The sequence below is a fragment of the Crocodylus porosus genome, unplaced genomic scaffold (genome assembly GCF_001723895.1).
Source record: "Crocodylus porosus isolate Cpor-Errol unplaced genomic scaffold, CroPor_comp1, whole genome shotgun sequence".
Classification (NCBI taxonomy): domain Eukaryota; kingdom Metazoa; phylum Chordata; order Crocodylia; family Crocodylidae; genus Crocodylus; species Crocodylus porosus.
The window spans coordinates 1,167,668-1,195,528 of NW_017728923.1; the positions used below are offsets into that span (position 1 = coordinate 1,167,668).

The window sequence follows — 27,861 nt, forward strand, 5'->3', positions numbered from 1 at the left end:
CTGGGTCACCCTATCATGGGGATGGGCAAGAAGGAATGATCCCACTTGATCTTTCAGATCCCAGGTTGTGTTGGTATTTGGTGGGGGGGAAGGGAGACCTCTTCTTGTTAACAGAATAAAAGTGCATTTGCTCTTATTCCTGCTGAAGTCATTGGCAAGCTACTGTGTATTTCCATGAGAGGACTTCGTCACATGGGTCTGTGAAAAGCAAAAGTGTGTCGGGGAGTCCTCACCCCCTTGGGCTGTGCCACTGTCCCCTCCCTGGCACCTCAGCCACAATCATGGTGCTCAGCATGGAGGAGGGAGGGCAAGAGACTGTTTCAAGTGACCTGAGATGCACAGGCCCCCCTGGTCACTCCCCACAATAACTAAGGTGACCCGAAGAACAGCGGTCCCAGGCCATGACTCGGCTCCCAGGGCAGGTTCAAGCTTCTGTGTCTGACCCAAGCTGCTGAGCTGGCCAGGAGCTCCTCACCTCGGAGGTGGCGGCAGGACACATACATCTGGACCTGGACCCTATAAAAAGCCTCGCGGGAGGGTCCGGCCCTGGCGAGGGAGCTGTGCCAGCTCGGGCCTCACCCTGGCGGGAGCCGGGAACTTGCCTCAAGCCATGAGTGAGCTGGCTTGTGAGGGCAGGCCCCGCCCCGGGACTGCCCGGCTGGCCCCTGCTGGGTGCAGCGCCCCGCTGCCGGAGCTTGCCTCGATTCCCCCGGGGCGTCCCTGGCGGCGGAGGCGGGCGCGGAGCCCGGGGCGGGGCGGGAGCGGCCGGGGCCGGGCCGCCATAATGCGGCGGCTACTCTGTTAGGAGGGAGGCGTTTGCGCGCGCTCCGCTGCCCGCGCCCGGCCGCCTCCCGCCATGATTTGCCTCGTGCTGGCGCTGTTCGCCCACGTCTTCCAGCTCGGTGAGTGCGGCCCGGCTCGGCCTGGCTGCGGGGCGAAGCGAGGCGGCCCCGGCCGAGCCGCAGCGCAGTCTGGGTCCCGGTCCATCTCCCGCCTCCCCCCGCGCCCGCCGGCTCCGCGCCTCACGCGCGCTCCTCGCTCCCCGCAGGCCGCGGCGCCGAGCGCACGTTCGTGGCCGTGAAGCCGGACGGGCTGCAGCGGCGCCTGCTCGGGGACATCGTGCGGCGCTTCGAGAGAAAGGGCTTCCGCCTCGTGGCCATGAAGCTGGTGCAGGTGAGACCTCTCCGGGCGGGTCAGCGGCCCGGAGGCCCGGCGGGGAGCGCGCCGCGGTGGCTGCAGGGCCAGGGACGGTTTGAAGGGAGTCGAGGCCTAGGCCTGGGGCAGTCCCTGGGCCCCGGCCGCGATTCCCCCTGCGCTGGCCAGGAGCTCCTGGTCTCGGAGGTGGCGGGTGCAGAAACGCAAACCTGACCTGCACCAAGGGCCTGGGCACTAGGCTTTACGACGGCACGGAGGAACAGCGCCCAGGGCAGGTTCAAGCTTCCATGTCTGACCCTAGCAGGAGTCTGGAACATGCCCCAAACCACACGGAGGTCTGAGGGCCCCGGGACCTGCCCCGTTAGGGAGCACATCTGGCTTCCCTGCTGGATGTAGCTGCTCCTGGTTGACAACGTCCCAACATAGTGGTGTCTAGTACAGAGGAACTTGCTTTGCTTTCTCATGTGCTTCCCCAGAGATGCCTATGCTACTTTGATCACTAGATGCGTTACAGCCAGGACAAGGCTCCTGCCCTTTAAGGAGGGCTTGTGTTAACTAAGCCTCTTGTGCCACTTGCTGCAGCCAGCCCAGCAGAGGGATTTTATTTGCATTGCTTTCCTGGCCAGGGCAAACATCTGACATTATTGGAAGTGTAGTTCTCAGTAGGACCAAAATGCTGTTTTGAAATACAACTTAAGCAGTTAAACATTTCCGTGCCTACGTCCCACTGACTTTCACAGAGACTTAAGTTGCTTTTAAGAGTTGTGACTTAGCAACTAGAAGTTTCAAAAGCACCTATGTTTTCCTTGGATCACTCTACCCTCTGGGCCTTTGCTTCAGGCTTTCTGTGTTGGAGGGTATTGGAGAATGGTACATGTCTGCCTAGAACAGGTTGCCTGTGAGGGTCTCAGATAAAGGCCTGTCTACTCAAAGAATTAAGCTACAGCAAACTGAGCCCCCCTTCCTCTTGAATGGTAGCACCTGCATGGGAGTTCAACATGCACCCACTGACTTGACACCTCTACCTGATTACTTGTTTCCCCTGAGCATCCCTGTATAGACATGGCCTAAATCATGGGGAGTAACTGCAGTGCACTGAGTAGGGTAATAATGAGGGTTGGCTCATTTATTAGTTGTACTTCCTTTTTGCCCCCAAATCATCAGGAGTCTGTTGATCCTGTTCCTTAGTGGATACCCCATGTGCTGTGGATATGGGTCATCTTGTACATAAGCAGCATATGGCAAAAGTCAACACCTTTGGAAAGTGTCTTGAAGGACAAAGGATAGCTAGAGAATGAAGACTTTGCTTCAAAGCCACAGAGGAAAGGGGGTAGGTAGCTTGGCTGGACAGTCTGATGCCTCTCAGGAGAGCAGACATTATATAGAGGCAGTTCTGCTACTTCTGTCTTCCAGCATTTCTGATGAGCACAAGCCAATAATGGAAACTGGTTTGTGATAATCGGTGTGAAGGACACCTGTTTGCTAAAGAGCTTGCTCTGACTCTAGAGTACGGCCTCGCAGAACCCTTCCAGCAGGCAGAACTTGAACTGGGGGAGCACAAAGGGATTCCTCAAAAGACGATATGCACCAGATACACGTGTTCCTTGCAGAGGCTTCTCACTTCCCCCTTGCAGTTGTGCTAGGGAGTCCCTCAGCCAAGCTACAGCACAGAGGAAAAAGCTTAAGCAGACCTTTCCGGCTCCCCAGGCAGTCCGCCCAGTCCATTTTGGAACCATCCTGTTCTGCCAGAATATACTAGATCATGTGCTGTGTTTGTGCCCAGGCCTCAGAGGACCTACTGAGTGAACATTACTTTGCCCTTCGTGATCGCCCCTTCTACAACCATCTGGTGAAGTACATGAGCTCGGGGCCTGTGGTCGCCATGGTGAGTGCCAGCCAGAAACCATTTTGACTGCTGAGATGAGCTTTGATTTAAATGCATTAGCTTTCCTACATCTTTCTTAGAGCTTTCTTGCGGGGCAGGTTCTGGTCTGACTTGCCCTTTGTGTGACCTCAGAGGTGACAGCAGGTTGGAAAGAGTAGGAGGCCTGATCTGGCCCTTGATGTGTGGCAGGCTGGGGAAGCTGACTCTTGCTTTGCTGTCTGGTAGGTTTGGCAGGGACTGGACGTGGTGAAAACTGCTCGTGCAATGATTGGAGAAACTAATCCAGCTGATTCCAGACCTGGCACCATCCGCGGGGATTTCTGCATTGAAGTCGGCAAGTAGGAGCACTGATATATATATTTTTGTTCTGGCATATGGTCAAGAGAGACACTTTTCTCAGGTTACTCTGAGCACCATGTCCTAGTACTTTCCTTTCACTGGGGGGTGGGGTGGCATGGTCATTCTTTGATTTTCTTAATATCCCTATAATAAAAGTACACCAGGCCTATGGAAGGGCTCCTTGGAGTACATTAGGGAGCTCTCCCAGGCACTAACTGAGAGGATGGGAACACTGTCTTTAGCAGATTTTCCATGTTTCTGGCGTATTGGTTGTAGCTGTGTTGATCTAAGGGCACAGGCAGACAAGGTTCTTTGGGTAAATATGATATCTCTTATTAGATTTCTGCATGCCATCTGATAACCCCAGGTAACCTCTCTACATTTTACCAGCTGCATTCTATCACCAGGTGAACATTCCCCTTCTCTGCACAAAGACACCTTGGAATGGGAGATGAGGCCTAAACTTCTGGTATAAAAACAAATAGAACTAAAAGTAACCAGCACCTTTTTAGCTCTGTGGGCAGCCAGAGCAGCAGGTATCAGTGCAGCAGACAGAAGATGCCATTCAGTCCAAGCAAATAATGCTACATCCTAAAAGAGAGTGGGAGCTACAGAATACAATGACTTCAGTGTAGTCATGTCCAGCAGTAGCGGGGTGCAGAGGGGAATGTTTGACAAAGGCACTTGTCCAGCAGGGTATATTACTGGCCAGAGTGAAACTGTTCCCCCTTCTGCATCAAGCATGAAGGATACTTGGTGCATGTTCAGTGCTCTTATTCACTTACACAGTATGGTTTCACTGTGTCACTGGGACACATAAGGCTGCTCCTTATGTGTCCCATAGCTACTTCCCATAACTTCCTTTGGCTTCACAGGTTACTGCCCACTTCTCACACTTACGTGATCACTTTCATTAAAATAATAAGGTTAAATGGAAATGATTGTTCTAATAGGTATATATTCTTCAGGCTATGTCTGTTCCTTTCCCATATCTGAGAGAAGCTTTTGCACCCAAAATGCCCTGTCCCGCATGCCTCCCAACTAAACAGTTTGCCTTGAAAGGATATTACCTCACCTCACTAATCTTGCTTCTCATGTATTCCCTGGACCATCGTGGACAGAACACAACTGCTCAGAGAGTACAGTCTGATCCTTTTCACTATCCCCACAGGAACGTGATTCATGGCAGTGATTCTGTCGAGAGCGCACGAAGGGAGATTTCACTCTGGTTCCGTGAAGATGAGCTGATCTGCTGGGAGGACCATGCTGAGCATTGGATTCATGAGTAACAAGAATGACTCCGAGGAAGCCCTTCTTGCTGTCCTTCAGGCTTGGTGCATACCCATCCACTTCCATTTCAGCCTCTCTGGGATTACTGTGGGCTATTATCTCTTTCCAGTGGAGCTTTCTTTCCAGGATGTGTGGGGTGGGAAAGCAGGGAGTCTGTTCTCCATCTGTAACATTTAAGTTTCGGCTCCATGCAGTAAGAGTGGTCTCATCCCCTAGTTGGTACTGCCCGTTTTGTTCATTCACAACTCTGTGATATCCTAAAAATCACAAGGTTACGTTCAAGGGACCTAAGAAAAGGAAAGACGGTTTGAGTTTTGTGCCCTTCTTGGCAACTTAAAAGGTTATAAAGGCAGACCAGAAAGCTGCATTAAAACTTTGTCCTATCTGCTGTGAAAGGTTCTTCTGGAAAATAGGGAATTGTGGAAGTGATGGCATCATAAGAACCAAGAGTAAAAAGGGAGCATCTGAGGGGAAGATTTGTAGATCTCAAGATCAGAAGGGATCAATAAGATCATCTAGTCTGATATCCTGTGTAAGGCCAGAGATTTTCACCTAGGAATTCTTGCATCAAATATGTATGTTCTGTTGAATCATGGAGCATGCAAGCTTGATTTCAAAACTGTTGGCTCTACTGATGAATTACTCCTACTGTGGGGAAAAAAAAAAATCACATTCCAGTGTGAATCTTTCTGGTTTAATTTTCCAGCCTTTGGGTCTTGTTCAGAGTGCTCTGCTCTGCTCTCAGAAATCTTTTCTCTGGCCACTGGTTTGCAGGTGGCGACTGGCACTTCAACTTTTTTTTGATAAATAGCTTGGATCCTTTCAGTCTCTCACTGCAAGGCAGGCTTTCTGGATATCACGATTCTTATAGGTGTTCTCTGAACCCTTTCTAGTTTTTCAACATCTCTTCTAGGAGTGTGGACACTAGAACTGGACCCAATATTCCAGTGTTGGTTTCTCTGATGCTGTATGCAGATATTGTATTATCTTTCTATATTCAAGTATCATTGTTAACGCGTATACATTGGCTGTTGGATCAGAACTGGATCCAACTAGTCTTGTATTCTGTCTCCAATGATTCCCAAAACTTGATGCTGCAGAGAAACTTGCAGTGTAAACAATACTTTTGTATAGTGGTTTTAAGTTTCCCACCTTTCATGTCCAATAACTCCTCTTCTGAGAGAGTGAGAAGAGACTCTTGATCTACCTGCTCCAGATGCTGATTGTTTTATGTACATTTCTTATGTCCTCCCTTACTTGCTTCTCTTCAGTTTTTCTTATGAAGGAATGCTCTGTTCATCCCATTGTACTTCTCTGAACCTTCATCAGTTTTGCAATATCTTTTTTAAGGTAGGATGACCACTACTCCACACATCCGACAGAGGCCCTATCATGAACTTAACAAAGGACTTTTCACATTTCCTGTATTATCTCAATCTCATTCTTTATGCATCCTCGTATCTGATTTTTTTTCTGTTTGAACTACAGCTGCACTTTGCCTAGAGGTTTTCATGGAGCTGTCTATACCAGTAGCTTTCAACTAGTGGTCTGTGGACCCCTGGGGTCTGCAGACTGTGACTAAGAAGTCCACGAAAGGTGATTATGATCAATCAATGAGTATGTGAGTACCCACACGTACAATTCAAAGGGGCCTACGCCTCTGTTCAAAACTTTTTAGGTGTCTGCAAACGTAAAAAGGTTGAAAACCATTGGTCTACACAAACATCCAAGTCCCTTTCTTGGTTTGAGAAGGTTAATTTAGACCCCCTAAATAAAGGGATGCTTAATTTTTTTCCTCTATGCCAAAGATACACCTGGAAAAATGCATTCATCACTCTGGCAGAACTAGTCAAAGCAATAACCTACTTACCTTTACTGGGGTGCTTAAACCATACAGGACGCAAGTTGTACTGGCAGGAGCTTGCCTTGCATTAGGCTAGGGTGCAGCTGACGGCAGTTGCTTTTCATATGTAATTCTGAAGATCCATCTGAGGAGAGGGTGGCACTGCCTAAAACCTGGAGCTGTGCAGACTGAAAGAGGTCAATTTCCTGCTGCTGTTAGGGCAGTTACTGGTCACATTGTAAAGAGGGCTGTGCCATGCCTAGTGTTGGTTTGAACATGTGTCAGTGCAAAGGGTGGCCTCAGAGGTGAGGATGGGAAATCTATTCCCACACAACTGGCAATGCTGCCTCAGCTTCCAGAATTTATTTAAAACATGACCTAATAAGCTGATGCCCTAAGTACTTCTGCTTAATGTGGAGCAGGTGTTATAATGGAGTGCAATTTCTTTTTTTGATTTAAAAAGAAGCCCATCTTTCAGACACTGACTCTGTTCTGGCCATGATCCCTTTATTTCCTCATGCTGTTGTGGGCTGTGTTTGTGGGTGAGGCAAGTAAAGCACCTACGATCTATAGGAGTATGTGACTGGGTCTCGCCAGCCCTCAAATGCTCCAAATGTTGCATTGTTAGTTGTTGATATAGACTCCTGTTGTCCCCATAGAATAAGATAATATTATAAAACAAGGCAGTAGACTCTCAAAGCTGCTGTATGGTTAAGTCTGCATGTTGGGAAAGAATAAACTCATCCAGGATTTCTGGCTGGTTAAAAATGTTCTCTACCCTCTCTAGCTTTGAGGTTGAGCGAAGACATAGAATCAGTGACCTTTTAAAGAGAAGCAAAAACTGCTGAGAAACATTTATGGGTGGACAGAGGTTCTTTGCCTGCATGTTCACAGCTGATTGGTTAAAACATATGTGGTCTCCATAGCCCCTCTGGATGCAGCTCATTCTACCTCCCATGTAGCTTGTAGCGAGGACTGTTTACATCCATAAAATAACAATTATAAAACAAACTGAGTCAGTTAACTTTATAATAAACTTTGGAGAGTCATGCACCTCATGGTTTGTTTCTTCACTATGACTGTGGCTGTTTCAGGAGTTTACTGGTGCAGTGCTGGTAAACCCAACAGCCTAGTGTGTTGCAGGGAAAGAGACTTGACCTCTGGGCTTGAGCTCCCAAAGCTCCAAATACTGAGTGTCTTGCATTTCCCTGAACTGTGCTGCCATTGTACTTCAAAGCTTGAGAAACTGTATGGTGCTAACTGATCATAAAAATGCAGCCACAGTTTGTAAATACATTAGAAACATGCATCATTTTGTATTTAGCCCCATGAATTTACGGGGTCCATTTTAACGATAGGATAATTGTCGGCTTGAATTTTGGCCCTGTTTATGGGACTTTTGTTTAGTTCCTGTCCTATTGCCCTTTGGCTGCCTTAGTTCTAAATGTTCTTTGGCTGTGTTAACATTTTTAAAGCCAGTAACGTGATGAACTGACAAGTTAAAGGTGAATAAAATGAGCAGGCTCGTTTTAAAAACGTTAACAGTTGAGAATCTGAGGTGACTGCCCTAATGGCCCTCAGAGTACCCCATCCATTACAAAAGTTTATTAGAAATGTCTGCAAATGCAAGCCAACAAATAGACGTTTGCACTTGCTGATGTTAACACATTTATTACATACAGAACAGATATGGTTCATTTGTTTGATAGCATAAGGGACAAAGCATGGGAAAGTATTCATACAGCCGTCTCTTTACAGAATGCCATCTTCAGACCAAACAGCGGAGTTTACAGGCCTTAAGACACTTTTTTTTTTTAAATCCTTTTATAACATACAAGGTACTTTACATACATCACAGTGGAGATATGATGGGGAAGTGTAAGCCAATCAGCTCTCACCTTGCTGCCCAGTAGCCACCGAAGGATGATAGGAACACAGCAGCAGTGGCTATAGCTGCCCCCCTTTAAATGTGTGCTTCTCTTCAAGGAAAACATGCTTCAAGCTGTAAGGGAACTGAACCTGCTGAGATGATTTGAGACCTCTTCTCTCCATTTGCCTTGGAGCAATCAGTAGGAGATAGAGCAGCAAGTACTGTCACTGATAAAAACAGATACAGAATGTTTCATAATTTTCATATGGAGCATCCAATTTAAATGAGCAACTGATATCAATTCCATTTTATGTTGTCAGCCCAAATTAACTGGTGGTAGTACATGTTGTATGGAACTTGCTATTTTTTTTTCCTTCCTCCTTCCCTACCTCATACTCTGTTGCTACCCACAGTGACTTCTCCTGTCAGACAGCATTTCTGGAACATGGCCATGGCGTAGCAGAAGTCTGGCTCATTCAGAAAAGCCTCAGTCAAATGTGTCTCACTGGAGACCCCTTTCCATGGAGGTGTTCTGCTGCCCACACAACTACTGAAAGGATGCTGTAGACACAAACAGCAAAGCTGGTCCATGGCTGCAGGACATGATTCAGACCTCATCCCTACCTCAGTTTGAAGCATAGTATGTTTCCTCAGTAATCCAACACTGCTCACAGGCAATTTGTGACACCACCAAATTTCTCTCTCACTGATAAGCGGGATGCTGAAGCCCCTGTTCTCTGGTATGTCACTGCTGCTTCAAATGGACTGATGTGCACTCTCTCTCTCTCCCAGCCTTCTCTGTACTATGCTTGTTTGCAAAGCTCCGGGCTAAGGTATTGCTGCTAAACAAAGGATGCATCCAGTGACGGCTCCATGTGCACCATGTTTCAGCAACACAGAAGTTACTATAGCATACAAGACAATTGGTCCATCCACTCTAGTATCTTCTCTCCCACTGGGCAGGCAGCTAGATGCATCAGAGAAAGGCAAAAATTGCCCTAGGATGCATCTATACAATGTGGGCCATGCTATAGGAAATGAGGAAAACATCCCTGAAAGCCTCAATTTAGCCTCACCTAGCAGGCAAACAAAGCAGCAAAGGGGCATGTTAGAAAGGGACACCAACACCTTCCAAGCATAAATGCTGTGCTCTTGCATGGCCAGTTTCAAACAGCCTGCCTGGACAGGTTATTTCTTGCTTCCTCTTAGGCAGGAAGTTAGATACATGCTGGACAAAGCACATGGAAGTCACTCCTCACCTCTGCATTCTGGAGTGAACACTGCATCCTCCTATATGCAGGACAAAACAATGTTAGCAATTCCATGGAAGGACAGTAAAAGCCTCTCCTGGGCACCATCATGCATTCCACTAGTGAAACAACTTGATCTTTTCTGCACACCCAGAACTGCAAACAATCCAGTGCTTGGGGCACCAGCAAGGGGAGTCAGGACAGCTGCATTCATTCCCTGCTGTCATAGGCTGCCTGCGTGGCTTTGGGTAAGACATGGTTCCCCATCTGTAACATCCTTTCCTCCCAGTCACGGTGAGGAATACAATTATTTCTCCCTGCAGAAAGTCAGCAATGCCCAAAATGGGATGTTGTCTTCATAAGTCATTCAATAAAACCTCACTGTGTTAACACACAAGTCATAGCACGGCAACACAGAGGACTGCTTAACTTGCCTTCACCTACACTTTACAAATCAACATCCATTGAACAACATCAGCTTGTCTCTCTGCATGTTTAAGGCTTGTAAAAATAAGGAAACCTAAATGTCGTTAAACTTTCCCTTCCAACCAAAACATACATGGAAAAAGTATTTCTGTCTTTTCCTTCAGCTAACCAATGAGATTTTTAGCATGTAGTCACTGCTACAGCATTCCAGAATGCTAGAGGCCTTTGATGTCAGACACCTTTCTTCTATCTCCCTACCAAGCAAACAGTCCTTCCCAGTCTCACATTGCCCAGCACAGACTCCATGTTACCTAATGACCAAACAATATCAGTAGAGGAAGGAGGGAGACTCCATCTTTCCATATACAGAAAGTATTCTTCACTGTATCACTTCTTCATGGGACTGTTGTCCTATGACCAAACAACAGAAACCTTTTGTGGTCCCATCTCTGCACATGGGCTACCCTTAGATCTGGGGTAATATTCTGTGCCTGGGTACAATCTACACAGATAGGAAGGGATAGGAATTCCATGTGGTGAACAGGAAAAGATTTCTTTAGAGCTGTTGGCAAGCGGCAATTCATCAGCTTCACTTCAGTGGGGCACGTTGGAGAGATGCACTGCTTCTCATGCAGGTGGGAGTGAAGCAGCCTTCCCGGTAACATGGGCCAGCCCTTCCAAATCAGAGGTGCTTGCACAGGTCTTGACTGCCAGCTTCACTCTGAAGATTTTCTTCCGTTTTTTTCCCTTGGAGACACCAGCATTGGAAGGAGAACAACTACCTGAGCACTCAAAGAGCATATGGGCCCAAGATGAAAGCTGCACGTTCAGAGGTTAGAATGGGGTTGCAGTCCGATGCAGGAGCTGCTGCAGGTGTCTGAGGTTCCAATTCCAGCAGTAGATATAATGCAGGAGTTCTGTATGTACATCTTGGCATTCAGCGGGAGGAGGGAGAGTTACATTGGCAGGAAAGGAGAGGCTCTCACTCAGGGATGTAGGAGACTTGCCACACGATAATGTGGCTCCTCTCAGCCTTGGAAAGCATTGGTTTCACTTGGGTGGCATCTCCAGTGTTCTCCTCTGTCTCATCATCTTCTCCATCCCCTGACAAGAAAACACAAATGGTGAGGAGGGGGGACACACACATTGCTGCCCTTAGGAATTCTCACAAAAGTCTTGTCACTCAGCTGTGATCTTTGCTACCTGACCACAAGCAGTATTGACTGATATCTGCCAAGTCTGGAGGGCAGTTGTAAGGACTGGAAGCATTTGTGCATCAAAGTCCATGTACAATGGAAAGACAACTCCTCTACTCCTTCATAAAAATGTAAAACCATCACTCTTTGGCATCCCCAATTTCATGGATTGGCCAAGTATCCCCACCAACATGGATGAGCCTGTAATTCTAACCAAGGGCATTCTCCAGAGTGTTGCACCTGAAAATGCTGTGATTGCAGCATTGAGCCATCAGTGTGGAAAATCATAGTGCAGGGATGGCCAACCTGCAACATGAGTGTCACAAGTGACACAAGCAGCCTGTGTGTGTGGCAGGTGGCATATCAGGGAGGGAACAGGCAGCACAGCAGCTGATAGGGCAGGAAGCAGAGGGCAGACCAGGATCAGGAGGCAAAAGGGAATCAGACTGGCACATGAGAAGGGTGTGGGGCTACATGGCATGCCTGCCAAGAAGGTTGGCTCCTATTGCTCTAATGAATATCATCACGGCTGACTTATCAGACTGACTTATGGGGCAAAGACAGACAGCTGTCTGGGATCTGTGTTTGTTCTACAGGTATGTGGGAGTAAGGTACACAGATCTTGATCTACATAGATCATCAGGAACAGGTGGAAATAATTTCCTAAATTCACTCCCCAGCAGCTTTCATCCCTCGAGTCTCACTGGTCTCCATACATCATGCCTGGTCCTGCCTACAAGGCAAACAACAGGCGCTCACCAATCCGGAAATCGATATACCCCTCTCCTCCACTCAGCACCAAGACATTCTTCAGCTTCTGCCCCTCGGTCTCGGTGGCTGCTGTGCTGGGGTTCTCAGAGGGGCTGTCCAACACACTTCCATTCAGGGTTGCAAGAACATTGCCTGAAAAAATATGGGGGCCCCTTTCAGCACCTCTGCCACAGTCCCTGAGCACTCAGCTCAAGGTCACAAATGTGGTCAAGGCCCTGCCAGTTCAATCACTTTGGTGAGTGAAATCTGGCTTTTATTCCAGTTCATGCATAAGAACAAGCAACTGTAGGAGTCACTGGTTCAGCTGCAGGAGGTGCGAATGGCACCCACAACATCCTACAGCAGGCCAACTCTGGCCTCCCCCACCATGGAAATTACAATGGATGCTAGACCCATCCTGATAATGTGCTGTGCTTCCCCTTACCAGGCACAGAGACAAAGAACTTGACAGCATCCCGGTGGCCGTGGAAGCAGAGCTGCGCCTGAGCCATGGAACAGTAGGGGATGAAGCTGCTGGCAGACTTGTCGCTGCTGTCATCCCCATACACATGAATGACTCCACCAGAGCGATTCCCCTCTCCTGATGTTGGGGATGTCTTATTGGCTGAAAACAGGAGAAGAATAACCCCAAGTAGTAGATTTGTGCCCATTTATACAGCAGCCCCAGTCAGAGAGAAGTCATGAGTACCACTGGAGAAACTTTAGAGGCCCTGTTTAGTGTCCTGGGCATGATGGAAGAGACTATACTAGATTATACATTCCATCTCCCTGCCAACATGGTGGAGGCACAGTTACATCCCTTCATGTGAATGAGCTGTGCCTCTAATCAAAGGAATGTTTGACTAATAGGGATGTCTTTGGAAAAGTCCCACCCCTACAAAGGAATATGTTAAGGACACTGTGATAAAGGCCTCCTCCCCCTGCTATGGTAGCCATGTTTCAGAACTCTGGAGAGTTGAGAAAGAACTTACTGTTCTGTGGCCAGTCATAGGCCTTGGTACTTAGGTGGGTAATGTGGAGTTCACTGCCCTAATGAAACAATATGTCCGCTTGGCCTACAAGGCCCCTGGAGAGTTGTGGCTGCTTTCTGGACCGATGAAATTGCTGAGTTTGAAAGGCAAGCCCTCTGCTAACACTGATCTGCCAAAGTACAGGGTGGCAACATAGTCCCTGCAGAGCCATAGCCCAACAGGACAGAGGTGGAGTCAAAGGGAACCGGGTTTCTTTTCTAATCTTGGGGAAAAGGTAGCTGCCAGCCTCAGCCATAATACCCTGAGACTGACTATCTGGCTACAGAAGCCCTCCTGAGGGAGGCTGAACACCCTTAAAGCCCATAGAAGCTCACAGTGCTCAGCATCTTGCAAGAAATAAACTCCATTTACCAGCCTAGGGCTCAGTGCTCAAGATGGGAGACTCTTCCCTGCATGTCTATCCTAGGTGTGCATGCACGCACACTGTGGGGAATGTAGAACTTTCAGTCCCTTGCACAAACAAACTCCAGTGTGGTGCTCACTCTAGCAGGGACTTATGTTTGATGTCATTATGTGCACTATTATATCTATTATCTCAGTTATTAAATGAGAAATAAGAAATAACCCTAAAGTCAAAGGAGACCTGTTTCTCAAGCCAGGATTTTGGGATCACAGGCAAAACAGCTGCATGGAAGAATAAGAACTGATCAGAAAAAAGACCACAGCAATGAAAGCTTTCTGCACCAATGTACTTTGACTTTCTATAAGCAGCTGCAACTAGATGGTGTCACTTTACAGTAATGCTGGACTTGTTGCATCAAACAGTGAGTCCAGTTAGCCTTGTGTTCAGCCTCTAACAGTGGCTAGTATCTAATGCTCCTAAAGAAGGAAAATACACTCAGAATGCTCCTGGCCAGACTTTAGGACAGGGTTGCTTATTAAGCCTTGCAGATGGATAATAAAGCCTGATCCAGGAATTGGGATTCCCATGGTATCACCCCCTTCCCTTGCATAAGTGCAAATGATTTTTAATGCTCATAAACTGTCCAGTCTTTTTAAAAGTCCTGCATTATTACTTTTGCCTCTGAGGTGCCACAGCACTGGTACCATAATTGTTCTGGAAACTGATGGAGCTTGGGGAATCCCTGGAAGACCAGATGGACAGTCTGTTCTGGTCTGCCAAGAAACAACTGGCTAAACAGATCTTTACTACTAGGATTACACGGAGCACACTTTTGGTCATCACCTTCCCTGACTTCAGCTATCAAAATAAAAGAGCTAGGTGGAAAAAACGAAGTACTCAATTACACAGTAAAACAAATGGGAGGGCTACTGAGAAAGAGTTGAATGCCCCTAGCTCCAAGGGAATGAGGCTATTTACATTATCATCTTTGGGTTCTTCTCAGTGACTGCTAGTTAATGCGAGAGAAATGAATGGGTAAGTGAATGGAAAGAAGTAAATAAGCGGATGAAGGGTTAGGAAAGTGACAGAGGGACGGCTGGTGCACAGGGAATGGCGTTTGAAATCCACAAGGAAGGAGGTACTGGACTTACCCCGGAGCCCAAGGAGTTGGCCTCGGTGGAGGACTACAGCTAGGCCACGCAAGGAGTGGAGAACAGAAGGGAACAGGGAGAGAAAGACAGGTGGGGAGACAAGAAAAAGGCAGTTATTAGGAGAAATTTCTGGGAGCCACAAAAATACACACATCGAGAGAGTGCCAAAAAGAGCAGCTGACTCAGAGTCACTTAAAGAAAACCCTGCCCTTGCACTACTCATCCTTCAATTATAAGACCAGGGATGAAGGAGAGCTCAGGGGATCAAAAGTCCAAGTTCACAGTGAAATCTTGCGACTCTCCATTTCTTCAGCAATGTCACATGAGAATGGAGTCTACTTGCAGTGTGTGATGAATTGAACTCAGAGGCATAAGAGCTGCCCCAAGAAAAAGCAACTCTTAGAACAGGAAGGGGCTCAGAAGTGAGATTCTCAGATGATAATGGCTCCAGGAACACGGAGTCAAAGGTAGTGCGCTGATGAAAGATGCAAGCTGTATTCATGTGTAAGTGTATCAGGAGGGGCCAATTCCGTGCATAACAGATTTTTTTCCTCATAAAACAGTCATGTTCTGCCAGCAGCAGGGATGCAAGAATTGCAATTTTCATCACAATAAATTGCCCCATATTCCTGTATCTTCCAGTGCATTTAGGAGCAAATTTTCTCACTGAAAAGTTAGATGCTGAGTGGCAGGTGAAAAACAGGATTACTGAAAGCTTCAATTAGCCCTCTCAACTTTAGGGACTTGCCTGTCCATACCTGGTAAGCTCCTCACTAGACTGGACTGACTGATGATTTGCCTTAAGTTTTGCTGGACTAAAACGGACTCCTTGATTTGATTCAATGAACCTTCCTCTTCCTCAGCCCTTGAGCAATGGTATCAGCGTGGGAAGTTCAGATATCTATAGTATTATGGACTGTCTACAGAAGGGTTTCTTCTGACTACTTATACTTGTAGCCCCCTTCCAATGTATGCACTTCACAGTGCTTCAATCCTGATGCTAACAATAGGTCTAGAATGAGTCAACATCTGCCAAGTGTATCACAGTACTGATCAACAGTATACAATGTAGAGATTGTGCAGATGTCACAGTTTCTCAGAGGAGGAAACTGCTTCTACTTCACTGAACAGGATAGTAATGAATATTTATTACATCTTTAAATGGGTCAAATTAACTTATAGCAAAGTTTTAATTTCATAATCAAGGTAGTCTCAGGCCAGGTTCAAGGTTGCTCCTTTACCTGGAGATACCTGTATCCCCTTTATTTTCTCTGAATCATTGATCAGAACTGTGATACTCCATTTTTGGCACCAGTATGTGGAGATCAGTCTGGGAAGTATTTATTCTGCCCAAGTCACTTACTCCACTGTACATTCAGCAAATGAAGGCATTGTTGGTATTGAGTAATTTCAGGAAAATATCTGATAAGCATCACTTACTCTCAGTCAAGGGGATAGAAATGACGACACCGTTCCCTGTCCCTACCCAGAGGCGGTTGCCAGCAATGAGCAGGGCTGTGATCCGCACAAACGAGAAGCCCAGCTTTCCAGTGCCTGTGGATTGGGAGTGTGAAATGGTGGTATTAGGATGGTATTACTTGGAGCAGTGTCCTAAAAACACTGATTCTCCCTAATCAACAATAGTCAGTATAATAGACCATCTACCAAAAATTGCTGCCTTCTCACCTAGCATCTTGCTGACGTAAGGTTCAATGTCCACATCCTGAAGGTGTTGATGGGTGTGGGCATGGTACAGTCTCAGCGTGGAGTCTAGGCGGATGGAAACCCACACCCCATCTCCGATCCATGCCAGTTGCCGGACTTGGCTCTCCCGGCGTGGGTGGGCATCAAAGGACTTCTGAAATATCAATTGTGTGGAACATCTTGAATTCATTGCAGGTTTGCAGTGACCTAATCAGATGCTCCCTCATCCTGGGTTGGGAGCACTTTGTTTTCAAAGCTCCTAGATCAGAGGCACAAACTCTGGTGAGAGTACCTAGTACGTGTGGATTCCCAGCCTCCTTCCTAGTCACAAAGGAAGTGCCAGATATAGCTGTGACCTAAGTACTCAAGCTCCAAAGAGTAAGAGATAATGAGTGCTACTCTGTCAGATCTCCAGTAACATGGTTTCTCCTAACAGTTCTTGTCCTACCAACATGGAGTCAACAATAAGGATACAAAGATTGTGTTTCCCTGCCTCTACTGCAGAAAGCAGCTAAAAGAACTGATAAAGCCTGGGCCAACCTCTATTGTTACCACCTCTTTCACCCACAAACACACATGCTCCTCACCTCAATCTGCATTGTCTTGGGCTGGATGACATGGACTTTGTTCTTATAGCCGCACCAGACTCTATCATACACAACAGCCATACAGCGGATAGAATGGTGCGTATGACCCAGGTCCATCAGGTGATAGTTGCTGAGATCCCATTGACCATCTAGAGGAAAACAAAGGCATCAGTGATCTGCATGCACAGCAGAATCATTTCCCTCCCTACTGGTTTCTGGATGATCCTCCAACTTCAAATGAACTGTTCCAGTATATGAAAGTTCCAGTCAGGTATAGAACCAAGATCTCCTCTATTCTAGTCCAGCTAAGTGTGTAATCAAACTACTTTGCAAACATACTACCTCTACATCAGGGAGCATTATTACATCTAGGATGTGGACATTTTGGTTGTTAAATAATCATATTCAATCCAAAGCTCACCCTAGCAGAAGTTAAAAAATAGAGCCTATACAAGCAGCACTCTCTCCACTTCAGTCTGTTCCAGGGACTTTGTCACTCTGATTACCAACAGAGAGTACATTGAAAAGTTCTAGCTCTAAAAACTTGACTCACTCAAGGCAACCAGCTACAAGATCCCCAGCGTGAGCTCCCATGTAACAAGAAAATCTAGAAGGAAGCAAAAACTACCCTTTTGAGTACAAAGACACTATCTTGGTAGTAGCTGTGCATTTTAAGAAAGTATTCACATTCTAGTAATTTGGTACCCTTTCTTTTTAAGCCCAGCAGTGATATGCTTAATCTGCGTCCACAGACTTCGCTTCTGCTCTGGAGTTGACTAGTTCATTCCTGACTACTTTGAGTTTTACCTTCTCCTCGGTGGAATATGGCTAGTGTTCCGTCAGCCAGAGCAACGAGAACCCGTCCTTTCACATGCCTGAAACCAGTGAGAAGACAGCACATTTGAAAGTCTAGCAGGAATAACTAATTCCCAGGCCTTCCTGGAACTTCTACCAGGCTGCGATGCAGTCATGATCTATTATATCAGGGTAAGAGACTCTCTTCCTCTCCTGGTTACAAATTATTTTCTACAAACAATTCCTGCTGCATCCAGCACTTGCCACAGCCATTCTGCAGGTATCTGAGGGTCACATATATATTTACTTTTTGGGTGGCAGCACTACATTTCAACTAGCATAGAGTTTACCAGTCTCCTGCTGAGTTTCACCTCTCCTTTCCACTGGTTTAACACTAAATAACTCCACTGATCTCAGGGGAGTTCCACTTGATTTACACTAATGTGATAAGACAATTCCGTTGTTTCTCCTCTCCCCTCTCCCCAATTGATTTTTATCCAGTACACTAGTGATCAGATGCTGCCAATCCTGCAACTAGAAAAGAAAGCAGCTCATTATGAGTCTTTCTAAATGAATCAAGGAGCAGGAAGTTGTTTCAGAAATCTTCCCCACAGACCAGTGCACTTACTAAGACAAGGAAAAAGATGGACTGGCAAGCAACCCCCAATCAACAACAAAGAAAGATCAATCATGTGATGAGTCTCCTGGTTTCCTGCCTGTGACTCAGGATGGAAACTTACACCAGGCTCAGCACAGAGTCCTTCAGCTTTATTGAGTGCAGGCACTTCTTCCAGTTGGAGACTGCTGAGTGCACATATAGCCTGTGGGAAGGAGAAAGCAAGTCTGGTTAGCAGGAAGGTTGTCAGGCAACAAAAACTGCACTGCAAGGTCATGTGTGAGTCTTTCATTGTAACATTAAAGCAATTTGTAAAGCATGGTTGGCTGAACTGCTCCAACTATAACAAACCAAGAGCTCAAAATTAACCAGCATTTCAGGGGTGCATAGTGAAGACAGTCTATAAACATTAAAGTATTGGGACCTGGAGGCTACCTGTTTGGGACAATAGGTAACAAAGAAGGTTCTGCTGGCTCGAGACAAACCTACCAGCCATTTTGTGCTCCAAGCCACATGGTGGGTGCAGCACTGGTACAGGTTCCAGAAGCATCACCGTTTGCTTCCTGCTCTGGGAGCGTTGTGCTGGATTCTGACTTCTGCTGCCCATTCTCACTGCAAGAACAAAAACAACCCTCACAATCTCAAATCTCATCAGAGGGCAGATCTCAGGTCTCATGTACATGGACTGATATCCTCTGTAGGGGGCTCCCTTATCAGTAGTTATCTAATAGCAGCACAGAGGCAGATGCAGTCTCTGCCTTAAAGTACCTTTATTTATCAACTGCTCTATAACTGTTTGATTCCTACATTTGTAAATTATCTTTAAAATTTTAATCTTGTTGAGTGGGAACACCCTTCCTTCAAAGTTACTGAGGATTTTTCCTGTTCATTTCCTTTAAAAATATGGACTAAAGAAAAGCTTTTTGCTTTGCCTCTCCAGCTAGTCTGTCATCTGGCCACATGGCACGTTCTTGGTTTACATGCTCACTATATTGGCCTCGATTGCTCTATAACAATGTTTCTCAAACCGTGGGTTGCAACCCAAAAGTGGCTCACAAGAATATAAGAAAGGTTCACAAACAAACTTTAAGAATGGATTCTCCTTTAAAGGAGAAAAACATGGGAAACCATGGCTTTTCCTTTGCAGGCTGGCAGAGTTCCAGCCTGGAAAGGGCTACTTGGGGCCCCCCATGACCCATACACTGCGGGGCTGGAGCCTGGGGGTGGGAGGGCAGCAGGTCGGGAGTGAGGGGCACTGGGTTGGGACTGACCAAAGTTTACAAATGGGTCCTCATAGAGCAGTGGTTCTCAACCCTTTCTGTATAAGACCTCTGAAAGACTCCATGCCTTCTCTGATATTTGTATAGCATCCTCCTTGTTAAAGGTATTACTAGAATGACCACTCATCACCACATGTAAGAGTCCATAAGATCCTCAGATAAAAGCTTTAAGTGCATGCATTCTCTGGGGGTATTCCTCTTGACAGCAGGTCTTATTCCTCATTAGATCAAATATTTGCTCTGAAACAGCCTGAAACAGTCTGCTACTGGAAGAACCATGTTTGTTTAATTTGATTCCTGCCCCTCTACCCTACCAGCCCCTCTGTTTATACAGTGTTGGTATGAAGGTGGTAAGAGTTTGACTTTCCCCTCAAAAAACAGGCTGGACTCATTCATTTGCTCTCATCGGTGCTGATGGACAACCGTACTAGCACAACAGCCTACCTGTTCTGCCTCCCAGGTGCCTGAGTTGGAGCTGGATCTGTAAAAACATGTTCTGTAAGTGGACCAGGCCGGACTTGGACTGATTCTGTTTCACTTGCACCATTCTCTGGTACTTCTGTAGCTTCTGTTGCCTCTTCTGTGGACTGGGACTGATTGATTTTCCCATTGCTGACTGCAGCCACCTCACCTATGGAAGAGGAATACACTGTAAGCTGGATGGAAAAATTAGACAAAGGGATCTGTTTATAGAATATGCTTCTGATCTTCAGATTATTCTTCCAAATCTTTCAGTATTAAGCAGGAAGAATTGGAAGTAATTGCACAGTCAAAGAACTATGACATGACTAGAATAACAGAGGCTTGGTGAGAGCTCACATGACTGGAGAACTGTCACAGATGGATACAAATGGTTCAAGAAGGACAGGCAGGGGAGAAAAAGAGAAGTTGCACTGTATGTAAAAGAGTTGTATGATTGCTCAGAGCTCCAGTATGAAACTGGAGACAGGCCTGTTGAAAGTCCCTGGGTTAAGGTTAGAGGAGACAGCAACAAGGGTGATGTCGTGGTGGAGGTCTGCTATAGCTCATCAGACCAGGAGGATGAGGTGGATAAGGCTTTCTTCAGATAACTAATGGAAGTTTCCAGGCCTTGGTTCTCATGGGGGGCTTCAATCACCCTGACACCTGCCAGGAGGGCAAAACAGCAGTGCTCGGACAATCCAGGAAGTTTTTAGAGAGCTCTGGGGACAACTTCCTCGTATAAGTGTTGAAGAAGCCATCTAGGGGGTGTGCTCTTCTTGACCAGCTGCTAAAAACAAGGAAGAATTGGTGGGGAATGTAGGAGTAGATGACAATTTGGGCAGCAGTAACCACGAGATAATCCAAATTCAGGATCCTGACAAAAGGAAGGAAGGAGAGCAGCAGAGTATGGACCTGGACTTTAGAAAAGCAGACTTTGACTCTCTCAGGGAACTGATGGGGAGGATCCCCTGGGAGGCCAGTCTGAGGGGGAGAGGAGTCCAGGGGAGCTGATTGTATTTTAAAGAAACCTTACTTAGGGCATAAGAACAAACCATTGTGATGTGCTGGAAGAAGAGCAAATATGGCAGGTGAGCAGCTTGGCTTAGCAAAGAACTCTTCAGTGAACTCAAACACAAAAAAGGAAGCTTACAAGAAGTGGAAGTTTGGACAGATGACTATACAGGAATATAAGAATATTGCTTGAGCATGCAGGGATGAAATCAGGAAGCCAAAGCATAATTGTAGTTGCAGCTAGCAAGGCATGTAAAGGGTAATGAAGGGTTTCTACAAGTATGTCAGCAACAAGAGGAAGGTCAGGGAAAGTGTGGTTGCCATACTGAATGCAGGAGGCAACCTAGTGACAGATCATGAGGAAAAGGCTGAAGGACTCAATGCCTTGATTACCTTGGTCTTCACAGGCAAGGTCAGCCTCCAGTCTGCACTGGGCAGCATAGTTTGGGGAGGAGGGGAGCAGCCAACTGTGGTGAAAGAACAGGTTAAGGACTATTTAGAAAAGTGGGACATGTACAAGTCCATAGGGCTGGATGCAATGCATCCAAGGGTGCTGAGGGACTCCAGAGCTGCTGGTCATTATCTTTGAAAACTTGTGGTGATCAGGGGAGGTCCCAGACAATTGGAAAAGGGCAAATATAGTGTCCATCTTTAAGAAATGGAAGAAGGAGGATCCAGGGAACTACAGACCAGTCAGCCTCACCTCAGTCCCTGGAAAAATCATGCAGCAGGTCCTCAAGGAATCCATTTCCAAGCAATTTGAGGAGAAGAAACTGATTAGGAAGAGTCAGCATGGATTCACCAAAGGCAAGTCATGCCTTACCAGGCTGATTGCCTTCTATGATGAGACAACTAGCTCTGTGGATGTGGGGAAAGCAGTGGACACAATATACCTTGATTTTAGCAAGGCTTTTGATATGGTCTTCTGCAGCATTCTTGAAAGCAAGCTAAGGAAGTATGGGTTAGATGAATGAACTATACGGTAGGTAGAAAACTGGCTGGATCATCAGACTCAATGGGTAGTGACCAATGGCTCAAGGTCTATTTGGCAGCTAGTATCAAATGAAGTGCCCCAGAGGTGGTCCTGGGGCCAGTTTTGTTCAATATCTTTATTAACAATCTAAAAGATAGGATGGAATGCACCCTCAGCAAGTTTGTGGATGACACCAAGTTGGGGGGAGTAGTAGATACGCTGGAGGGTAGGGTTGGGATTCAAAGTGACCTCGACAAATGGAGAATTGGGCCAAAAGAAATCTCATGGGGTTCAACAAGGACAAGTGCAAAGTCCTGCACTTAGGACAGAAAAATCCCCTGCACCACTACAAGCTTGGGACCAACTGGTTAAGTAGCAGCTCTGAAGAAAAGGATTTGGAGAATACAGTGGACAATAAAGTAGACATGGCTCAACAGTATGTTCTTGTTGCCAAGGAGGCTAACAGTATACTGGACTGCATTAGTAGGATTGTTGCCAGCAGATCAAGGGAAGTGATTATTCCCCTCTATTTGACATCAGTGAGGCCACACCTCAAGTACTGTGTCCAGTTTTGGGCCCCCCTCTACAGGAAGGATGTGGATAAGCTGGAGAGAGTCCAGCAGAGGGCAACAAAAATAGTTAGGGAGCTGGGACACATGACTTGTGAGGAGAAGCTGAGAGAACTGGGCTTATTTAGTCTGCAGATGAGAAGACTGAGGAGGGATTTGATAGCAGCCTTTAACTACCTGAAGGGTGGTTCCAATGAGAACGGAGCTAGACTAGTCTCAGTGGTGGCAGATGACAGAATAAGGAGCAATGGTTTCAAGTTGCTACAGTGGAAATTCAAGTTGGATATAAGAAAAACTACCACTAGGAGCGTGGTGAAGCACCCTCCTAGTTACTTACGGAGGTGATAGAATTTCCATCCTTGGAAGTTAAGACCCAGCTCAGCAAAGCCCTTGCTGGAATTATCTAGTTGGGGATAGTTCTGCTTTGAGCAGCAGGTTGTACTAGATGACCTCCTGAGGTTCTTTCCAAGCCTAATTTTCCTATGATTCTGGTATCTCCTTGGAAGCCTGTATAGACAGCAGTGTATGGGAGCAGACTGATGGTATTTTAAAAATGAGATTCTGTCTGTTACTGGTAGGATGTCAGAGACTCTCCAAGTAAGAAAAGTCTTCTAACACTGGCTTCTTCTGTCAGCTCAACACCTTAGTTAATAGAAAGACAGATTTGGAGGAGACAATGATAGGAAGAGTAGTAACAGTGACTGAGCAAATACATACCCCTGTTTAAAAGATCTGTCATGTTAGGTCCTTGCTCGGCTGTGTGACCTAGATCATTCCCAATGAAGAGGATGAGAATAACTTAGATCAGTGTAAGCAAAGGGGATAGCCAAGGTATGCTGGGCCTACAACAGACTAACAGACATCTTGGGTTTTCCTGAGGTCTTCAGCCCACAAAGGGGAATAACATGCATGCCTTATTAACAGGCAGCTTGTCATGAGCTTTGGGGTCCCAAGACTTACTTTGTCCCTTATCCAGCACAGGTGTGTCACCCCGGGAAGAACAGTTGCTGCGTGGCACGTTGCACCGGGTTGCACAACCCACCAGAGTGATTCCCGCAAGGACGCCATCTGTTCCAGATGACTCTTCTGGATTCACATCACCCTCCAGAAAGATCTCACCTGGGGGGTAGTCACTGTCATTGGCCGCTAAGGCAAAACAAGAGATTCTCCTATAAGTACGTCACACTATCAATTTAGACCAGGGGTAGGCAACGTTTTTGACTGGAGTGCCGAAAAACCTGCAATGTCTACCTTGTAAGGTGCCAGAGTGCTGGCATGCCAGAAAAACAAAACAGGGGTTGGGGGTACATGGCAGGAACATGCTGCATATTAATATAGTTAATAATCATTTTTTCTTACAGTAAATACCTAGTTTTCTATAAATTCGAAACCTGTTGACAATAAATACAACTTGTTGTTTTGTATTCTTTTTTGCTAATCATGTTGTGATGAGAGAAAAAGAAAAAGAGGAGTGAAGGAAAAGAGGACAGGGAGAGATAAAAGGAAAGAAGAGGGAAGAGAGGCAGAGGGGGAAAAGAAAGAGAGAGGAGAGGGAAAGAAAGGAAAAGAAAGAGGAGGGAAGGGAAAGAGAAGAAAGAAACGATAAGAAGCAGCCATCAGAGCCTGGCTGCCCCCACCCCCACCAGCAATGCAGGCATGCGGGTGAACAATGCAGGCAGGAAGGTACAGAGGCGGCACCAGGGGAAGCTTTCCTGCATGGCATGATGGCTGGGCTCAGGCTGTTTGCCAAAGCACCAGACCCAGGCCTGGCCAGCAGTGCACTGTAAGCTGCTTGGGCCCCTGCCAGCGACTTTGGCAGAAATTAGGGGGGGCCACAGGAGGCATGTACCCCCCCCCAAGAGTTCCCCTTGATTAGGGACATGGGCAGGACCAAGCTCTTCTCAGTGGGGCTGTGCCGTGAGCAGAAGCAGGGTAGGTTCAGCTGTACAGGGCAGGCGGCAGGGGCCTGGTGAGGAGAGGCAGCACTGGGAGGGGTGGCTACAGGGAAGCTAGGGTGAATTTTGGGGTGGCTATAGCCCCCCAAGCTCCCCTAGCACCACCCCAGATTAAGGAACTACCAAATCAACAAAGGGAGTGGGCTGTGCAGCAGCACCTTTAATCTTGAAGGTTACCCTGTGTGCACCCCCCCTCCCCGATTGGCAGAGGGGCCCTGCTGCTCACCCTCACTCCTCATCCACAGAGAGAAAAAAACTGCAGTTTAAAATATGGCACTGTTTTTACTGCTCATTGCTGATTGGTCAAGGGAACTGGCAGCCCCACTTTTTGTTGCTGATCAGCAGAAAACTAGTTTTTGCCTTTGCGCACATCAGGAGCCAGCAGAAGAGGTTGGTGGGGGCAGTGTGGAGAACCTGCAAAAATCAGTGAGAGTGGAGTGCACAGCAGCTCCTTTAGCTTTGCGGGCTCCCCCATGCACTACCACAGACATGGGAGAAAGGTCAGCAGAACACAGGCAGTGTCCCTGTGCCCCTGCCTGTGCTTTCCTGACTCCACCCCCAGTCCCTGCCACAGCGTTGGGAGCTGTTGCTGCTCAAGGGAGCCCTGAGCAGCAACTTAAAAAATATCTGTAAACATTTTCTTTGGCACACCTCCAGGAGTGCCAGGAAAAACGTCCCCGCATGCTCCTACTTGGTATGCATGCCAGGGGTTGCCTAACCCTGACAAAGACACTGTGGCACCATTCCAGGACCATGGAGAGTGTCCCGGCCTGTCTCCACTACCAAGGCCAGGTGAGCCCTTCCTCACGTAAGTAGTTCTATGGAAAATAAAGGAACTACCTGTGTGTGCAAGTACTCATCAATATAAGTAACATCTCCACAGTCTGGTCCTACATGGAGGCAAAATACTGGTTAACAACCACGGCCATCCCTAGGGAGGGGTGAATTGCGGCAATTGCCTGGGGTGCCGGACCCTGTGCTTTGGGGGGCCCTGTGGTCAGTGCCGTATAGGCCCCACTGTGGCTGTCATGCACTGCTGCCACGAGCGCTGCCAGCTCCAGCTGTTCCCCTGTCCCCCCACTCGACTTGCTCTGGCCACACCCCTAGGGATGGCTCTGTTAACAACTCTGGAAACAATTACATAACAAGGCAGCTACCACTTGTCAGCCATGGAATAAAACCGATTAGTCTGTCCAAGCTTGAAACAATGCCTTGGCTGCACTTACCAGGGATGCTGGAAATGCAGAGCACATGGGCATTGCAGACAGTAAACTGGTCCACCACTGTGCCTGGCTGATTGGCATCAATGATCACTACTTTACTTGTAGACAGGGTACTTGTGAGAATCCATACTCGGCTGGATGTGGCATCCATCTCATGCAACTCCTTAGCCTGCAGGAGAGCAAAATGTGTGGTGAGGACAGGTGTTGCCTGGATTTCAGCTAGTCAACCAAGTTCTGACAATATTTATCATGTGAGCAGACCAATGAGAGCAAAAGCTTTTCATTAGTAAGTGAAGATACATAAAAATGAACTACAGAAATGTAAGCTTGCTCCACACTTCCTCCTAGGATCTTCAACCCAGGCCCAGAGAGATCACCCATTTGAGAGAAGGGGAGATGATTCTTGGTCTCTCTGCTGAATCTCCCAATTAATAGTACTGGGAATTCAGTTAATCTAGGACACTAAATAGCTAGCAGACAGGAACAACTTACAGTGGCTGACAACCTACGCTGCACCTGAACTGTCAGCAGAAGCAAGAAGCTATCTCCTATTATCATAACCAACCTGTCATTAAAATCCAGTACAGCTCCCTAGACACAATTGTCATAGAACAGCCATGAGTGCCCTCTGGCTGAATTCCAACAGCAATAAAATGGGCTGAATGCCTCCCTAGGTTTACACTCTGAAAAGAAGCCGAACAAGCTGTTTAGAAGCAGCAACGGCTCATTCCAGAAAAATCTTTCTTGCCTAGTAAAACAGGGCAGGGAATGAACCTAATAGCCCACTACACAATAAACATACTTCTTAGCTCACAACATAACTGGGAGTCAGAGAGACTGGAGAGTGAAAACCACTTAATTACCATCTTATTCTTCTTCCCAGGGCATCTGAGACATCCTACTTTTATAAGACCTGGGAACAGAGAGGAGCTACAATTACAGAGCAACCTATAGCTCTGCTGCACTTTCACTTGTTATAAATTACAAAATCAGAGTCATCACTGGTTCTAGTCTCTCCCATCCTTACAGCTACTGAAATGTCTTCACTGGAAAGCTGACTGAAATGAGCCACTATGTTGCGTACCTCTACTGAGTGCCTCTCTGACAGCTGGACAGCAAGGCTTCTGTATTACAAAAGAAGCAATAATGAGGAAGAGAAAGATCTGGGTGTATTAATCAATTGCAGGATAACTGGGAGCCACCAATGTGATGCAGTCATGACAGATGTAGATGCAATATAAGGATGATGAAATAATGCAGCATCATCATCATCATTATCAAATTATAACTGTGTTCCTATGAAGCATTTCACATCTGTGGATCTTCAAGCACATGACAGGAGAAAAAGGTGACTGCTTGGCCAGGTTATCCAAGACCACACAGGAGACACTGACTGAGCTGAGAATAGCATTAATCCTTGTTAATTAACCTTGCTGCATAAAACACTGCTAAAAGAAGGAAGACTACACAGACAGAGTCAAGACATGTCAGAGCATAATTCAGATCCTATTGTAGATGAGAGCCAAAAAGGGACAGGACTAAGAAATACAAAGACAGCAAAATCTAAGGCTCCCTTTTCTGACCTTTTTCTTTTCTGGAGATGTGTGGTTACTCTTGTTTTCTCCTTCCACTTCCCGATCACAGGTGAGGGGATCACGTCCAGGTTCCAGCTTCTGTCCATTCCCAGACTCCTGTTCAAAAGGCTTCCACCCCATCAGGTTGACTCCTGCTGCACACCACAACTAAACAACCAAAGCAAGCATTTTAGTAGACTAATTATTAGCAAATCTTACACGATTCAAGTAGTCCTGCAGAACATTCTCTACACAGACCTAACAGTTGCCAGTACTTACGAGAGAAAAGCTAGATCTGCTAACTTCTAGCAGAAGCCACACTTAGATTTGGATGAGAAAGGAAAGATTAAATCTATTGCCTAATAGAAATCACTACATCTCCATAGAGGCAACTTAACAGATACACTTAGCAAAAAAAAGGGAATAAGGTATAAGTTGGATGATGCATTAAACTGAGCTTGTGAAAGGACCACAGCACTGCAGTGGAAGTGCTCCCAAATGCTCTCAGGTGAAGAAGCAGGAGGCAGCTGTTATTAGCTGATGGGCATTAGGAAAGATTTCC

The 27,861-nt window shown here is 46.6% G+C and overlaps 2 protein-coding genes across 29 annotated transcripts in view; one reads left to right on the plus strand and one right to left on the minus strand.

The window, feature by feature from the left end:
- The first annotated feature begins 769 nt into the window (after positions 1–769).
- Positions 770–5,325, plus strand: NME3 (NME/NM23 nucleoside diphosphate kinase 3). The gene is made up of 5 exons (XM_019539909.1): positions 770–902; positions 1,049–1,173; positions 2,939–3,040; positions 3,266–3,378; positions 4,551–5,325. Exons 1-5 carry the CDS (start codon positions 857–859, stop codon positions 4,666–4,668), a joined length of 504 nt encoding a protein of 167 aa, XP_019395454.1. The 5' UTR covers positions 770–856; the 3' UTR covers positions 4,669–5,325.
- A 2,842-nt stretch (positions 5,326–8,167) lies between these two features.
- The window catches only part of MAPK8IP3 (mitogen-activated protein kinase 8 interacting protein 3), a 111,290-nt gene continuing 91,596 nt past the window's right edge, over positions 8,168–27,861 (minus strand). For 25 of the 28 annotated variants that reach the window (XM_019539900.1, XM_019539895.1, XM_019539885.1 and 22 more), the window contains 14 exons: positions 27,309–27,467; positions 25,729–25,894; positions 23,508–23,693; positions 19,977–20,163; positions 18,742–18,864; positions 18,377–18,457; positions 17,649–17,716; positions 16,842–16,990; positions 16,237–16,408; positions 15,991–16,104; positions 14,551–14,589; positions 12,450–12,629; positions 12,014–12,157; positions 8,168–11,162 (listed from right to left, as the gene is read on the minus strand). In XM_019539900.1, the coding sequence (XP_019395445.1) occupies positions 11,041–11,162; positions 12,014–12,157; positions 12,450–12,629; positions 14,551–14,589; positions 15,991–16,104; positions 16,237–16,408; positions 16,842–16,990; positions 17,649–17,716; positions 18,377–18,457; positions 18,742–18,864; positions 19,977–20,163; positions 23,508–23,693; positions 25,729–25,894; positions 27,309–27,467 (1,890 nt within the window). In that variant the 3' untranslated portion in view covers positions 8,168–11,040. The remainder of the gene's footprint in view (positions 11,163–12,013; positions 12,158–12,449; positions 12,630–14,550; positions 14,590–15,990; positions 16,105–16,236; positions 16,409–16,841; positions 16,991–17,648; positions 17,717–18,376; positions 18,458–18,741; positions 18,865–19,976; positions 20,164–23,507; positions 23,694–25,728; positions 25,895–27,308; positions 27,468–27,861) is intronic. The other 3 variants (XM_019539908.1, XM_019539891.1, XM_019539907.1) reach the window with 1 other exon arrangement.

Coding starts and splice junctions, on each gene's coding strand:
- NME3 (XM_019539909.1), top strand. CDS start 857: ATGATTTGCCTCGTGCTGGCGCTGTTCGCCCACGTCTTCCAGCTCG. Junction 1,174..2,938: donor TGGCCATGAAGCTGGTGCAG/GTGAGACCTCTC, acceptor GTTTGTGCCCAG/GCCTCAGAGGACCTACTGAG. Junction 3,041..3,265: donor CGGGGCCTGTGGTCGCCATG/GTGAGTGCCAGC, acceptor GCTGTCTGGTAG/GTTTGGCAGGGACTGGACGT.